The sequence below is a fragment of the Penicillium angulare genome, assembly GCF_028827245.1.
Source record: "Penicillium angulare strain IBT 27051 chromosome Unknown utg000004l_segment0_segment0, whole genome shotgun sequence".
Taxonomy (NCBI): Eukaryota; Fungi; Ascomycota; class Eurotiomycetes; order Eurotiales; family Aspergillaceae; genus Penicillium; species Penicillium angulare.
The window spans coordinates 597,327-613,978 of NW_026623163.1; the positions used below are offsets into that span (position 1 = coordinate 597,327).

At 44.5% G+C, this 16,652-nt stretch overlaps 5 protein-coding genes across 5 annotated transcripts; 4 read left to right on the plus strand and 1 right to left on the minus strand.

Annotated features, from left to right (window-relative positions):
* Positions 1 to 68: 68 nt before the first annotated feature.
* On the minus strand, positions 69 to 2,114 carry N7478_004147 (dipeptidyl peptidase IV/CD26 N-terminal domain-containing protein; the record flags this gene model as incomplete). Its single annotated transcript, XM_056920361.1, has 1 exon — positions 69 to 2,114. The coding sequence occupies one exon, from the start codon at positions 2,112 to 2,114 to the stop codon at positions 69 to 71; it is 2,046 nt and encodes a 681-aa protein (XP_056778398.1).
* Positions 2,115 to 3,686: 1,572 nt separating this feature from the next.
* N7478_004148 (uncharacterized protein) lies at positions 3,687 to 4,236 on the plus strand (the record flags this gene model as incomplete). Its single annotated transcript, XM_056920362.1, has 3 exons — positions 3,687 to 3,713; positions 3,801 to 3,941; positions 4,009 to 4,236. 3 exons carry the CDS (start codon positions 3,687 to 3,689, stop codon positions 4,234 to 4,236), a joined length of 396 nt encoding a protein of 131 aa, XP_056778399.1.
* A 4,177-nt stretch (positions 4,237 to 8,413) lies between these two features.
* N7478_004149 (uncharacterized protein) lies at positions 8,414 to 9,648 on the plus strand (the record flags this gene model as incomplete). The annotated part of the gene is made up of 3 exons (XM_056920363.1): positions 8,414 to 8,601; positions 8,678 to 9,110; positions 9,163 to 9,648. 3 exons carry the CDS (start codon positions 8,414 to 8,416, stop codon positions 9,646 to 9,648), a joined length of 1,107 nt encoding a protein of 368 aa, XP_056778400.1.
* Positions 9,649 to 10,935: 1,287 nt separating this feature from the next.
* Positions 10,936 to 11,788, plus strand: N7478_004150 (SEC61-beta family protein; the record flags this gene model as incomplete). Its single annotated transcript, XM_056920364.1, has 4 exons — positions 10,936 to 11,005; positions 11,066 to 11,169; positions 11,313 to 11,661; positions 11,754 to 11,788. 4 exons carry the CDS (start codon positions 10,936 to 10,938, stop codon positions 11,786 to 11,788), a joined length of 558 nt encoding a protein of 185 aa, XP_056778401.1.
* A 1,578-nt stretch (positions 11,789 to 13,366) lies between these two features.
* On the plus strand, positions 13,367 to 15,675 carry N7478_004151 (sodium:solute symporter family protein; the record flags this gene model as incomplete). Its single annotated transcript, XM_056920365.1, has 5 exons — positions 13,367 to 13,491; positions 13,560 to 14,239; positions 14,293 to 14,337; positions 14,398 to 15,019; positions 15,087 to 15,675. 5 exons carry the CDS (start codon positions 13,367 to 13,369, stop codon positions 15,673 to 15,675), a joined length of 2,061 nt encoding a protein of 686 aa, XP_056778402.1.
* Between the last annotated feature and the right edge of the window lie 977 nt (positions 15,676 to 16,652).

The following is a 16,652-nucleotide window of genomic DNA, read 5'->3' on the forward strand; positions in this document are numbered from 1 at the left end:
CCTATCTATCAATGTACGTTGGAGGAGGTTTTCAATGACATTTCTTCAGGATAAGATGATCACGGTTCTCAAAGAGTAGACTTCGGAAGGTAAAGAGGCATGGAGTCTTCCCACATGGAGTCAGTCAGGGCGGTCTTGTTCGAGCCATCTTTGTTCATGATCATGATCTGGCCATAAGGCTGGAAAGTATTATCATATAATGCGCACTCGTATCGGAAACCATTCATACCGGTTGACCACATAATGCGGCCGTCCTGAGTCCAAACAGCATGGGCATCATTGGCTCCACTGCTGGTGAGGACCTGGAGGTCAGTACCGTCGGGGCGAATTGTGCAAACGTCATAATTGTACGCGTTGGTTTTCCGAGTGAAGAGGATCAATTCACCGTCGGGTGAGTACTCTGGCAAGTTATCCCATTCCGTTGTTAAAACGGTCGTTTTTCTTGTCTCCAAGTCAAGAATACGTAGGCCGATTTCTGATTTGTTGCCGTAGGTTGCAGTATCGGCGCCCCAGACACGATAAACAACATTTTTCCCATCGCGTGAAAAGCTAGGGTATCCATTGTTGAGTTGCGTACTGTTCGTAATGGAGTAGGCACTATCGACTAGAACCTCGGAGTAAGAGCCATTGGCAGTTGATCTCACGATCCATCCACCAGACGCTTCCCGAGTTTCAAACCAGAACCCAACCCCAAAAACGAGCCACTCTCCATCGCGAGACCAATTTGGATTGTATGCAGCGACACCAGAAGATTGTGACGAGGTAAGAAAATCAGCTTTGCTGGGGTCATAGACCAGTTTCAGGTCACCCCCAGTCGTGTTCAGCGTGACAATTGAAGAGTTTCCGAGTTGCTTTTGCGTAATTACAACCCGATCATCCACAGAGGAGTACTGCGGGAAGACGTCATTGAATCGATAGTCCCATTCAGGGTCCCAACTATAAAGCTGTTTATAGCTATCACGGATCCCCCACGTCGTCTTTTCATACACCACCTGTTTACCATCTGGGGACCAGCAGGGTGAACGCACGGTACCAGTGTTATTGGAAAAGAGGCCAGATGTTGTATAGAATCCTTCAGTACTTGTGCCACTTTTTAGAAGATAAGCGATTGTACCATTATGGTCCAGGTATTGAGGAAATATCTTGACACCAGCCCCACCAACTTCTACTCGTCTATCTTGGCCCGTTGCAACATCTACCGAGATAATTGACGAGTTTGCCGACGAAAGTGTAAACTCGCTGTGCGAGTTGTAGGTGTCTTCACGAGTCATCTCGTAGTAGACAAGACGTTTACCATCCAACGACCACTTTGGAGATCCGAGACAGTAGTAGGGCTTAGTAGCTACCCGGCGAAATCCAGATCCGTCGGGACGAATCACGTATATGGAAAGCTCTTGTGTCGTTTCCCATCCAGTAAGGCCAAGGTATGTCGGTTCACCGTGGCCACTGTACTGTGAATTACGATCCGATGAAAATGCAATCCATTCTCCATCAGGAGACCAAGCCGGTCGGAAATACCCATTCATTAAAGAGGAATTGGTATTGGAGGCGATAATTGGCGTATCCGTGATATTCCATTTCTTTCCTGTCACCATATCCATGACCCAGATGTTCGCTCTCAAGTTGTTTGCGGTGGAGACATAGGCAGCTAGACGTCCATTTGGAGACAACGCCACGGAATCTTCCACCGACGGAGTGGCAACCATTTGTTCTAGATCTGAACCATTTTTGCGGACTCGGTAGATATCAGAATTTCCATCGCCATTCCGTTCGGTGGTGAATGTCACCCATTCTCCATCGGGAGAGAAAGATGCATGGTACTCAAATACGGAATCGGACAAAAGCTCTCGCTCATTGCTGCCATCGGTGTTGGAGATATAAAGTGTGGAAGTGTCGGGAGCAATCCGATTCATCAAAAACACGCCCTTGCTGCCAGCAGTTTCACCCACAGAGGTGGAAGGAGTACCTGGAGAAGTGAGACTTCGAGGAATATTGGCGTGGGCTTTTATTTTTGCAAAATCGTCGAGATCGTTTGCTTTGTCAAAGCCATATGGACACCCAGCTATAGCAAAACTGGCAGTCAAGCCAGCCAGCAGGGCAGAAAAGACTCTCATAACGAATTTGATAGAATAAGCTTACAAGATCGAAGTCCTTCACATTTTCAGAAGACTCACAATGGGACTACGTGGTATTTATCGTGCTCCACGTCCATATTCTGTCCACTGACATCACTTGTGGTACGCAGCTCCGGCATTAGTGTCTGATTTGCTGAGACGTTATATTGAATAGTTTTTCCATCCCCTAGCAATACCAACAATTCAATCAATAGCCGACCACAATGTTTGGATCGTCATTTGATATCCTTCGCTTAGTGGTCTTGGCATCTTGGCATCGATGGTTTGTTATTCGGAGAAAATAAGGGTAACATTCGGTCGGAGCTTAGTATAACTTCCGGTACCCGAGTGGATTTGATTCTCGAGTGTGATGCCAATGGGAGGGCGTGGAGGGCGTCGGCGTTCCGTACCGAGTAGATTCATCCGCCCACAACATGCCAGCAATGCACGGCTTTTTTTCCTACACAGGAAAATTAGACGTCGATCCCTTCTCCACAGATTGTACATTCTGGAAAATATTCTTCCGGAAACCCCCAGTTCGATTTACAAGGGGAAACTTTTCTATCTACAAATGTTCTCGGAAGTTCTCAATCTGCCACTAGCCGTGCCGAAGGACACTAATCCAGGGTGCCGGATTAGTGTCCCCCACCGTAACAGAAAATATCACTGTAAGGGAAAACGTACCTTTTGTATAGATGTGTCATATAAAAGACACCTATTTGTGCTTTTTGAAAAATCTTGAATAACTGATTATTTTTATAAGTAATCCTTATAGTTTAAAACATAACATGAGAAGAATTTGTCTGTATCTTCTCCGTTCTAGAGTTCAAAGCATATTAAATGAATAATAAACACTTAAAATTGGGTTGAAATTGGGTTGAAATTGTTTTTCTAGTCTCTCATAGTAAACTTTTACTAGGAAGATACAAAAACTACGGTAACCTCCAGCTGCAATAAGGAACACCCCTATAGGCCCGGATATCGCCAAGTTAAGCTTCATACCTGCTATCTTGAGGGATACTATTGTTATGACTCTTATGAGCCCTGAGGTTCGGGCGGTAAGGCACGGCAGTACTAGCCGGGACGGAGGGCAGTAGCAGAACTGCCGCCGGCCCACACATTCACGTCCGAATAGTTGCCTGTAGCTTTCTGCCCTCTCCTCATAGCAATATTACCATATTGAGCGCACTACATCCCAGTAGTTTGGCCGTCTTAACAACTATCCTTGATATCATAACATAGTCTTTCTTTCTTTTCAAATGAACCTAATGGTATAATCTAGAGTATCTATAAAAGGAAATTTCTCCATCTGTCTATCTTTCCATTTGTCTTTCCAATTATCTTTCCGATTATCTTTCCAATTATCTTTCTAATTATCTTTCTACTAGTTTATCCCTACTAGTTAAATAAGATATAAGAATAAGCCTTACAATTTATCTTTCTTTAAATCTAAATTAGTATAAAGCTTACAACCCTAGAGTATAGATAGTAGTATACTAGTACTATATATAGTAGGTACATATGTAGTATTTTAATAGGTAAGTATATGTTATCTACCTACCTACTAAAGTGATGACGCTACAGGCATGTACCAAACATGTGTGTAGGGACAGAAAGAACGAGGAAGATACTGTTATATTCTGACGGTGGTGGTGGGAGGAAGCTTTTCCTCCCATCTCTCACTAGCTACAACCGAATGGCGGGCAGAATGCACCCCCGGCCTACCCCCGCGCATGGATGCACCCTACTGACTTGCCTCCCTTCGATGGGGCCATCGATCAGCTGGAGCTAGAGGGTAGGGCACGAGGATTCACCATATCCCTTCAAGTTCTTCGTTACTGATTGGAAACTATATGTGTAATCTCTTGCTTTCAGTCTCTTAGTCAGCCTTTAGATCCCTCCTGCTGCTCGCCTTCTGCCGTCTCATTCTGTAGGGACCATCCGAAGTGACCTGCTCCGACTTACATCGGCTGTCGTATCGGATGACTTCGATCCCGAACCAGTCAAGCCACTACTTAAAGTCTCTCTCAATAATGCCTCGACGGATGACCTTACTTGGAGTCTTGTCGATGCTGCTGTAGCGGAACCTACGCCGTTTCGAACGATTGTATCCTCCCTATAATAAATACTATGGGTTTAAAAAATAAGTAGCTTTGCTAATTCTTCCGACTATTGCTAAGATATTGATAGAGTTCTTAGATCTGAATTGGGCCTTCTATATGTTGGACTCTCTTATTTACGAACAATATCTCTTGGGGTTACTGATAGTCTTAAAGATGTATCGAACGCGGTTTTTAAAAGATATACTGAAGCTACTAAGGTACTTTTTGTTAATAGATGGAAAGGATGGTCTAGAGATGTAAATCAGGAGGATGTCCTTAGTTGGTTTATAGATTTAAGCGAAATATTGGTGTATATATTAATATGATATAACCCTAGGCCGATGTAATTATATAGATCTTTAGTACTATCTAATAAACCTTTTTAAGGTTCTATAGTAGATCGGAAGCTAGATATTGGATTTGTAGATAATACTATTGCTGGAAAGGATACCTCATGCCAGTGGTTATAAATCCTTATGCTCGGAGAGCTGAAAAGTAGTCTGGTAGCTGATATAGCTTCTAAAGTATGACTTGGCTTGGGTAGATATACTTAGGAAGTCCTGGTAGTATAAGATATATGAAATTTAGTACTAGGGCTTATATTATATGGAGTTTTTATAAGGTTTTAGGGGCTTAGTGGAATTATCTCTAATTGTTTTAATATTAATAAAGACGGGCTTTAATTTGTATTCACTATACTTATATTTCTTCGAATAAGTGAGTTTGACTATGGGTTTGACCTTATAAGTATAAGATAATATAGTTAGTGAATTATTGAAATATAGTAAAATGGTTATACTAAGCACTTTGTGTTTGGAAGGCTAATGAAATGGGCTCTTTGTGTTGTAGGTTGAGCAACAATATGCTGGAAAGTATATAATAAGATATATCCGGGGACTTTATTTGTTGTTAAGGATTCTTGGTAATATATAGAATGCGATGAAGAGGGTGAGTTTTAAGAGGCTACCGAGAGGGGTATGATTAATGTTGTATAGTATTACTACTATTTAATAGTCTATATTTATAGTAAGACTAATGATATCCGGGGAAATATTTGAAATAGCTTAGATATATAGAATGTAAGTAAATATTAACCTGCATGTTTGACTGTCTTTTCCGATATAAGTGTGTATAAGGGTTCTCAACAGGGGGGGGATAGCATTTGGTGCTTTTCTAGTGAAATTGGAGTATCTTTATTGTCTTAAAAGCAAAAAAAGCGATCCTGTTTAATATCTTCTATTAAAGTATCTAGTAACCTACTACTAAACTAAGTCTATTGGTGTATTGTAATATAGAATTATAGAAAGGTAATTACTTGTGTAGCCCTGTTTGCTGTCTTAGAGGGTTATATGGCAGGATATTAGTTCTTGCGAAATGCAGGAATTCTTCACTGAGATATTTCTATTAATAATCTTCTTACAAACAAAGATAAAGAGAATCCCTTGTGACCGCTGTTCCTGATTGATATTGATCTTACTATTAAAGAATAATATAACTCTGTTACGGGAGTAACTAGAAAAGCTGGTACAAGAGCCTTTATATTAATTGGTTCACACATAGGAGAGAAGTATTCTTTTATACATAATCTTGAATCCTTTTTTGGGTAATATTTTGGATATACATTCACTACGATAGTCTTGGTAATGGAAGGATTGTTGCAAGATTTGACAAGTAGAATTATATAGACACAGAAGAGTTAGCTAATATAAAGAAAGGTGAGGTTATAGATGAAGCTGATTTTGTGAAGTCCGCGAATAACCATTGAACCGCGTACTATCGGCCACTGATTCCATGCGTCAACGCACTAAGGAAGGCAGTCTTCCCTCATGGTCATCGGTGGGCGACGGAAGATACGGGACTGTATGATCGGATGAAGAATATCTTACAGAACACCCAGGCGAAGTAAAAAGATACAGTATTACAACCTTGTTATGTGTACTAATCGCTTCTTATACTACTTACTATATGCCGTAGACCTGGACCCTAATGCATGTCTTTTCTATCCAATTGAACTCATCTGCTGAATCTTCTCGGTGCGGTGAAGACAAGCATTATCCATAATAAGGACAGACTCCGGCTCTGGCCAACTGTTACAATACTGCAGAAATTACTCGATAAATTCTTCAAAAACATCGGCATCGATAGCGCCTTAAAATACCCGTCAGAGAACACTTCCATCCTGAGCATTGCATATACCGGGAGTATCTAATAGCGTCCATCCCAATGGAACTTAAAAGATTTTAACTAGTGTCACACCGAGAGGGGACCAACTCCCCTCTTTAGTAGGTAGGCAGACAATACATACTTACCTATTGAAGCACAATTTACCGTACATAGTATTTATATACCACTGTACTCCAGGGCTGTAAGCTTTATACTAGTTAAGGTTTAAAGAAAGACAAATTGCAAGGCGTTTTCTTATGTTGCATTTGACTGGTGGGGATGGACGATTAGAAAGACGGACGATTGGAAAGACAGATAGATGGAGAAATGTCTTTTACGGATACTTTATATCATACCATTAAGTTCATTTAAAAAGAAAGGATGGTTATATTATGACATCAAAGATAGTATCCCTTAGGATAGTAGGCATGAAGCTCAACTTGGCGATATCCGGGGCCTATAGGGGTGTTCCTTATTGCAGCTGGAGGTATCGTAGTTCCTGCGGGTCTAAAACAGGCCAGAATAGCCTCTGGACGCTAGGTATAGTCCCCTGTACTTATGAGGCAATACTTACGGTCGCAAGCTATGAAGGCCATTAGCTGTCAGCAAACAAGCCTTATAGTCATTCACTAGGGGATAATTAGTAATGTCTTGGATGATCTGGTCCCATAAATAAACATGGCACCATCGTAAACCCAGTATCAGTTGGGGGCCAAAGGCCACAGTGTGGCTTGCCTGAAGCACCACACCCAGTGGAATGCGCCCCTTCCCGTCCGACTTCTCCAGTGCTACTAGTAAGATCCCAGCCACCACCATTGCAATGGGGGGGGGGGGGGGAAGTTCCATGGAGATAAGCCACAGGCCCTTGGCAGAATGCAAATGCTTGCATGAGAGTACCAGTCCTGAGCAAAACATATGCGACCGGTGGACCAATGGTGTGGCTGAGTATCGTGTGCCGCAATCCCCCCAACTCTGCTTCATCTGCATGACGGGTTCCGCGGTTTCAAATTAGTGGATAAGGCTGAATCGGCCAAACCAATTCGGTTTCTTCATGTGTCAACTAGGAGGGTCAGGATTGGGAGTAAAGCAGAGTCGGTCTGCAGCGTGCATGTCTGTACATGTACAGGATGCACTGCACTCCGTGACTGCGATCGAACTAGTGGATAGTGTTCATATCGACCTGTACATCGACAATTCGAGACCAGCCGCAAAGTTTGGTTGGACCTGAATGAGCCTCGTCTGGATGAGATGGAGTCGGCCCCACTTGAGCCACGTCTGTTGCGGTTTTTGCCTATTCAGGGGCGAATGGTGGTTTGTCTAGATTTTCGAAAAGAAGGCCCATTCCAGTGTCAGCCTCCGGGAGGATCAGGAAATAAATAAATATAAAATAAATAGAGCTTTGGTATGTGTATGGAGTACACGGGAAGTAAGAAGGAGGAGAAAGTTATGTGTGAACGTGACTGATGACCACGGACAAGAACCCCAGATAATACAAATGCACCCCTTGACCCTTAATTACCCTTTCTCCCTCTCTCTACACTTCCAGCCCCAAATTGATGATTCTAAGCCTTGTTGCCTGCAACGCTGATCCGACCACGCTACGCCCCGCCAGACCCAAATAACGTCCCCTCGGAAGGAAAGAATAATTTAGCTTTCCCGATCGTGTTTCTTTCCCTTCCGCAACACTCGTTCAATCTCAACTGCGAGGATCGCCCTGCATCATCTCATGTTCTCATAATCTCAACTCACCTCCCTTTCTCTCGTTTTCTCCAACCCCAGTCTGTCGTGCAACTTGCCAAGTCCAAATCTGCGGCACACGAGCCCCCCTTGTGTTTCGCTCTTACGTCTCAACGTATCAGGGACTAGTCGACTTTCGCTCAGCTGCGGCTTCTGTCGCCCTCCAACTAAATAAGAATCACAAATCCACCTCCGGTGGTCACAACCGTCACTGTGTCTTTCGTACAGCACTCAGCGGCCCCGAGTGCCGCGTCGGAACACTTCGGCAAGGTACAAACTCATGAATCGGATTCTTCTATGTTATTAGGAGGAGCTCCGCTGGATCCGTCGTTTCGTCCGGGATTTCGCGGTCGCGAAGGTTATGCAGGTGCCGCTGCAGCAACGACACCGCGCTCCAAGATCATGTATATTCCTAACACGACCTGGACATGGTCTTTCGCCATCGTCACCTTTTGTCAGACATTAGTGGTTCTTGCGCTTGAGATGTATGGAGCCCTCCCATGTTGAAAAAAAATGACTTTTCTCTATATTACGGAAGAATGTCAAACTAACAGTTTCCAGTTATGTCTTCGCGAACTTCCAGATCCAAGAAAAACACAATGACAGTCCTGCCTCGAAAACCATTCCGACCTTCCTTGCCCTCTACAGTTTCGGTTTCCTCTACGAGTTAGTCTTGGTTTACGATGCGCTGAAAATGAAAAACACTATCCAAATTATTGGTCTCTGCATGTGCAACGTCGGACTATTGGTTTATGGCGCGGTCCAGGTGAAGCAGATCCGCACTGCAGTCAACACCTTGGCTCTCATGAACGAAATCGACTCCGTTGTCTGGTCTGAATCGGAACCGTTCCTCATCGCCATCCCGTGCATTGTGGCCTTGGGAACAATTTTGATCGCGTTTCTGGCGTGGAAACTATACGACGAATTCGCATGGACAATCTACAAGCACATCAGTGCGGATCTACGAATGAAACGACGTTATCTGACCTATCAGGTATGATTCACCGATTTTTACAGTCGCTAGCAGTGAAATTAATTTGTTCTAGATCTACATTGCTCTCTTGAAGTTCGATTTCTTCTTCTTCCTAGGCTTTACAGTCCAGTTCTTGGTCGTGGTATCTCCCAACCATAATGCCGAGTTCTACCTCACAATCATCGCTGTTCCCGTAACGATCCTCATCCTTCTATGCGGTGCGCTCTTTGTACGCAGGGAATCAACAACCGGCATGATCGTCATCATCCTACTCTTCTTCGCTGCCATGGCCTACTTCTGCTTCAAGCTTTTCCGCATGTACGACGCAGCCACTCGAGACATGTACTCTCCCGCTCGTGCTTCAATGACATTTTTCGCCATAATCACTCTCATCCTGATCGTCGTCACAATCATCAATGCTTGCATGTGCGTGAACAACTTCCACCGCGGTCTCAAGCCACACATCACCACGAAGAAGGCCAAGCCCGAAGAAAAGACCACCGAGCTTTCATCCAACATGGCTGGTGAAACGGTCCCATCACGAATGATGATCGACTAATTCCCATGACCACGAGGCGGTGTATTTTATTGAATGATCCATGTAGGCGTTGTCAGCACAAGCGTTTTATCCTGTTTTCTTTTTCTTCTTTTTTTTCCCTTTCTTTTCCTCCCTTCTTCCTGTTCTCATCTGGGACTTGTGTCCTAGACAAGCGTTTTTTGTTTCTCTTTTCTTGAAGCCTTGGGTTTTTGGGCTCTTGATATGATACCTCACTTGCGACCTTCCTTTTTACTTATCTTCCCATTGCCTCCGCAGCTTGGGCATAAAATTCCTGTGACTTTACATTTGTTGATTTACATAGCTTTTACGAGTGGACCGGCGCTATCTAGGTGCGATTTACGCGGAGTGTTTTTTTCTTCATGTCATTTATGGCATTCCCTATACCCTTATCCATATTTCGAATGATAATGACTTAGTCTCGCATCGAAAGACTTGACTTTTCAAATATTTTCGTTAATTACGAACGTAGAGACATTCTAAAAACATGTTTAAGCGTATGAAGGCATTTGGCTTCCGTAATTGTGTTTATCAGGTCTCGCCGAAAGAAAAGTTAGTATGGCTTCTACCGACTCATATCAGATCAGATCAGATCATATACACTCACTTGTGCGGTATTTTGAGCACCAAATTTGCCGTTGTGCAATCGAGTGTCTGCAAGAAACACAAAGATAACTTCTTCCATGGTTGTTTTTCCGGGCCTACCTATTCAGTAAGAAACCCCCGTTTATGTGTTGGTGGAGGTCACGGGGCCCCATTGTTCAATATCCATATTTCCGGCTGAGGAATATCAGCAGGGTGTCTCAAGTAATACCTTTCATTCAGTGAGCAAATGGTGGGTTTTAAAAAAGCGGAGATTTGAATATATGGCTAATGTTTATGCTAAGATTCCAGGTGTTTGATGGGTACCAGTGGTGTGGCGCTCACAATGATATCAACCTTGGAAGCTATCTAGTAGGCTAGAACAACTATCAACTTCTCATACCTGAGCCATACGCAAGAAGACTTTTATCTTGCTCATCGAAATATTGATAAGTACATACCGCCATTGAGCTGTTTGTCTTAACTTTGGTACTGGACACGGCGCAATAGGCCATTTATTTCTTTTAAAGAGATATTGGAAGATACATACACCCTTGATTCTATCAATGTGTTTTCAAGCACGCCAGCTAACTAGTTATACTGACTGATGAAAAACATATATCAAAGACCAACCATTTGACCTGAGCAGCTGTCGAACATTTGATGGGTTAGCTACAGTAGGAAGAGTCTAATTGGGTGGAGGCGAATATGGGGTTCCGGCGGACCAAAAAACAGAGCTCCAGAGAGTATCATTGGCCAAGCCTCCGTCATATATACGGTAAATTACTCCAGTTTAAGCTGTTTATGACCATACATTACATACGCTAGTATCAATCAGGAAACCGTGATCGTGGCCTCAATTCGACTCCGCAAACCTCCCCTTCCCTCACCCTTTTTCATTCCTTCACTCGTTCAATCCTTTACATCCAACTAATCACAATGGTAAGCTCCCTCAACCTCAATTGCTTCAATATAACCAATATACACTCCCAATGGCCCTCCACGCCTATCCCTCCCACCTCCTTTCCTCCCAACACCCTTACACATCGACGACTACGGAAATCCATCTCTAACAATACACCTAGGCCTCTCCTCGTCCCGCCTCCCCTCTCACCTCCGGCGCTGAGTCCGGCCCCGAGTCCAAGTCCGCTGGTGCTGGCTCTGGCGCCGTTGCCTCCGGCTCCTCCGTCAGCCGTCCTTCCTCGCCCACTCCACCCGGTGGCCCTCGCGCTGCTATGCGCCGCCGTGCCGCCGCCGACCACAAGGAGACTCTGCGAAATGCTCGTCCTAGCTCTACTCGCTCCGCCGGTGCTGGTGGTTCCTCCGGCACCATGCTGAAGCTCTACACCGATGAGAGCCCCGGTCTGCGTGTTGACCCCGTTGTTGTCCTGGTTCTGAGTCTGGGATTCATCTTCTCGGTCGTTGGTCTGCATGGTGAGTTTCGACACCCTATCTTATCTCGTTTGCGCGTGTTGCAAGATTCATGAACCTATAATAATGACTTACTGACATGTGTTCGTTTCTAGTCATCGCCAAGGTCACCCGCAAGTTCTCCGCATAAGCGATTTGATCGACTCCAATTACCCTTTACCTTCCATCTCTCAAACCTTCTCCTATACCCCGTGACATTTCCTCCTTCGTCTGTGTGCAAAAAACAGCGTTGGGACCTCCAGTTTTGTTGGCTTCGCTGGTGATATCTTTTTTTTAAACTCAGAGCTTTCTCTCAACATGTGTGGTGTTATTCGTTTTCGTAGGTGCTGATGGAGCACCTTGAACCTATCCGCTGTGTAGGTTGTTCGATATTGTCTATCGTTGGTGTCGATGCACTCCCTGTCCTGTGTATGGCTATGTTCTCTGCGATATAAAGCGCGGAGGCGCTGGTCACCAGTACTGTGGGATTGTGTTGAGCAGTGATGAAATCCGAATGCTGTGTATCATATTCAAGCTAAACGTGTCCACTGTCTTGCATTCAAGTATTAATTGACTTGTTCCTTGAACTTATCCTTGCTAGTATTCCGTATGCATACATAGTCGCTCCTTGTTGATTTTCATGAGCACGTGTCAACGCCCTAGTCACCGTAGTAAGTTATTGGGCGGTTAATCCGCGTAAAGTCAAAATGAGATCAGATAGGGTCAAAGCTAGCAAAGCAGGTAATTCCAATAATAGATTATGTATTAGAAGTGGACACCTTGGAAGCGCCTGTAGCCCTGGAGGTACACGGGTACAATCTTTAGACTAAGTGTGCCAGGGTCCAGCCAGGCTTTTTTTAACACGGAACATGAATTTTAACTAAGCTCACTATAAAATAAAACAAACCGGCCAGCTTGAAATGTTCCAAGGTTAGCGTGAAATCAAATTCTCAGGCTAAGTCCACTCCACTATTAAGGATACATAGAGCCCCAGACTGACAGCAGATTGACATGCATAATATAGAATCAATCACCCCTTCCCCAATGACAATAAGCATCGAGTAAGCATATCATCTAACCCATTTACTGGTAGACTCTTTATCAACCAATACCCACGGGTTCTCCCGGACCCTCCCAATTCCTCCCAATTTCTCCCGTTTGTCCCGTTTCTCCAGACTCCACCCACATCGACGATTCAGAATCGGAAGCTCTTATCTCTACTTCAATCTAGCCAATCACATCCCAGCAGCATCTCAACCACTGATAAGCCTACGACCATTCAGTCGAACAGCCTCGCGATAGGCCATTCTTGGCTAATTCTTATGGAATTAGAAGGTTGTCATAATGTATTTCTTATCTGAATTCGTAGGAATTGTCCTATCTAAGCTCAGGGATCGGCATGCGTTTCTCTGGGGTTAATTCAGTGCGAGGTCGGAGAGTGCCTATAGCCTGTACTCTGCAGAGGACTTATATCAATGTGCTGTTCCAGGCCTTTCGAGGCTTGGATTGTAACATAGAAAATTCAGACGAAATCACACTGGCATTCCATAACCCATTCTTTTGGAGGGCTAGTTTTTCTTTTACAATCATACCTGAATTGAGTTTTAAGACCTTATTCGACGATATACATTGATCGTGTCGAGAAGACTACTATACTCCTGTTTTCTCTTTATTTTAAACCACAGTCGCTGCTGTCGGTTAGATCAATTCGGTTTATTGATCTATAGCCATGTCGTCGGCTGACACGGTCACTTTCACGGCACCCTTGTCCCAGGGATTCGGATATGGTATTATCCTGGGGCTTGGGTTTGCCTTTGCGCTGCTAATGATCTTCATCACTTGGGCATTGAAACGGTAAGACTCTGACATAAACCGAGAGCCGTTTATTAGACATACAATCTGACATCAATAATAAAAATCAGATACCAAAATGAAGTTCAAACCTCCGAAATGTTCTCAACAGCCGGCCGCTCAGTAAAGTCCGGTCTAGTCGCCGCCGCAGTCGTCAGTAGTTGGACATGGGCCGCTACACTCCTCCAATCCTCCGCAGTCGCATACAAGTACGGTGTCTCGGGACCATTTTTCTATGCATCAGGCGCAACAGTTCAAATCCTCCTTTTCGCAACAATAGCCATCGAATTAAAGCGACGAGCCCCGAACGCACATACATTCCTCGAAGTTATCCGCGCGCGCTACGGTACAATGGTGCATGTGGTCTTTATTGTCTTCTGTCTCATGACGAACATTCTTGTCACTGCTATGCTGCTTACTGGAGGATCGGCGGTCATGACATCTCTAACTGGGGTATCGACTCCGGCAGCTTGTTTCCTGCTTCCCATTGGTGTTGTGCTTTATACTTTGTTCGGTGGTATTAAAGCCACTTTTATCACGGATTATCTACACACTGTGGTTATTTTGGTTGTTATCTTTCTGTTCGCGTTCTCAGCTTATGCTACTAATGCTGAGTTGGGATCGCCGGCTAGAGTTTATGATGCATTGGTTGAGGCTGCGAAGAAGCATCCTGTTGAGGGTAATGCTGAGGGCAGTTACTTGACTATGAGATCTAAGGAGGGTGGAATATTCTGGATTATCAACCTGATTGGTATGTGCAAACTTGTTTGAACATGTCAACAATTAGTACTAACAAGAGGATAGGTAACTTTGGAACTGTCTTCCTTGATAACGGCTACTACAACAAGGGTAAGTCGCGATCTCACTATCAAATTCCAAATGTACGACAAATCAACTAACATCCCCCAGCCATCGCCGCAAGCCCCGTCCACGCCTTCCCCGGATACGTAATTGGTGGTCTCTGCTGGTTCGCCATCCCCTGGCTCTGCGCCAGTACCCTCGGGATCTCAGCCTTAGCCCTCGAAGGCTCCCAGCGCCTAAGCAGCGACGACGTAACAGCCGGTCTGGTTCTGCCATTCGCAGCAGTCAAGCTCCTCGGTTACAGCGGTGCCGTCGCAACAACTCTTATGATCTTCATGGCTGTGACATCCGCCTTCTCCGCACAATTGATTGCCGTCTCTTCGATTTTCACCTACGATATCTACCAAGCATACATCGACCCCAAAGCCAAGGGCAAGAGACTAGTCTGGATCTCACACATGTCCTGTATTGTCTACTCCATTATCATGGCCAGTTTTGCGACAGGCCTTTACTACGCCGGCGTCGGTATGGGATACCTATACTTGCTCATGGGCGTTATCATTTCCTCCGCGGTCTTCCCCGGCGCCATGACTTTGCTATGGAAGGGCCAGAACAGCATTGCAGCTGCTGTTTCTCCACCTCTCGGTCTTGCTATCTCATTGATCGCTTGGCTCGTGACTACAAGCAAGCAGTATAATGGTGTTTTGAACGTAACTACCACTGGAGAGAAGTAAGTTTTCAAATCCCATTAACAAATTGATCTACTATATATTACATGGTGCTAACATCATATCCAGCTACCCAATGTTAGCAGGCAATGTCGCCGCGCTTCTAAGCCCAGTTATAATCTCTCCTGTCCTCACATTACTCTTCGGCAGCCAGAACTACGACTACGAATCCATGCGCCAAATCCGCAAAGTCGACGACACAGAAGTAGCCACAGAAGCACACATCGACATCGAGCTCGTCCCAGGCGAAACAACACCCGACGAAAGCCAAAGCGAAGAAGAAACCCGCAAACTCAACAAAGCAGCCCTGTACTCACGTACATTAACTGTGTTCATGGCCTTTGCCTTGCTAATCCTCTGGCCTATCCCAATGTACGGTAGCTCGTACGTATTCAGCAAAAAGTTCTTCACTGGCTGGGTTGTCGTTGGAATTCTATGGCTCTTCTGTACGCTATTTGGTGTTGTTGTTTTCCCGCTTTATGAGGGCCGAGAAAGCATTACTCGAGTCGTGAAGATGATGGCGTATGATGTGATGGGTACTCGGCCTGCTGTTTATCGTGGACGGAAAGTGGATGGGATGCAGTCTTCTGGTGCTGTTACGCCAACAGGGAGAATCGCCGAGAAAGATGAGAAGGTTGTAGAGTCTTCTGTTGAATGATTTCACTTTACTATCTACCTCTAATGCTGTATGTTTTGTTTATTGGGAAACGGGACTGGTCTTAAGGTTGTTTTGCTTGTGTTTGGATCGAAAGATTTATTTATACCCACTATTTGTTAGAAATTTAATATCATGGATAAAAAACAATTTTTTTTCGTTTCCTAAAATATAGTTTCAGTGCTTGTCAAAATGCTTGATCAGGACTCGGGGGTATAGATAAATACTATTCCTTTAAAACTGCTTAGCCCGAACCTTTCGGCTCAAGTGCTACTAGTAGGCTACAGGACTGTCCGATCTAATTAGAACAGGCGAACGTCCCATTCCAAGGCCCACTACAACAGCGCAATGAAAGGTGCCATAGCAATTATTCAAGATATTTCACAGGTTTATATTTCATGTAGTTGTCGATAAGAATCGCTAAATAATCGCGGTGATAGGTAGATCAGTAGCTGCGCAACTCATTTTCTGATCACGTTTACAGTTAGTCAAGTTTACGTTATGGCCCGCGTATGAGTTGATAGTACCGGTATCATAGACAGAATTGCCTTGTATTGCCCTATTTACAAGCACAAAAAGAAGTAGGGTTACGCTTAGGCCAGGCACAGTGACAGCCCCGTGTTCCTGAGCAGTCAGCTGCCAGTTGCCAGATATGGCCATTGCAAACTGCAATCACACTTTCATCCTCTGCGCAGTCATATGTACCCGACCGATGACAAGAACCCATTATATCAACGTGTGCATAGATACCGGCGACAGCCAGTGAAGAAGCTAAAAGCAGGCCTCGGAATAGGTGCATTGTGAAGGACTGTAGTAGTCAGATTCAAGTGCAAGGAAGACAGGAAGATAATTGAGCGGGATGTTTAAGGTATATTGGAGACAGAAATCCGGATTCATGTCTACGATGATGTGTTTTTATAATACTCTCGACATAGACGCACATGTGGTTTAAATGTGTAGTAAGATATAACCTTGACTTG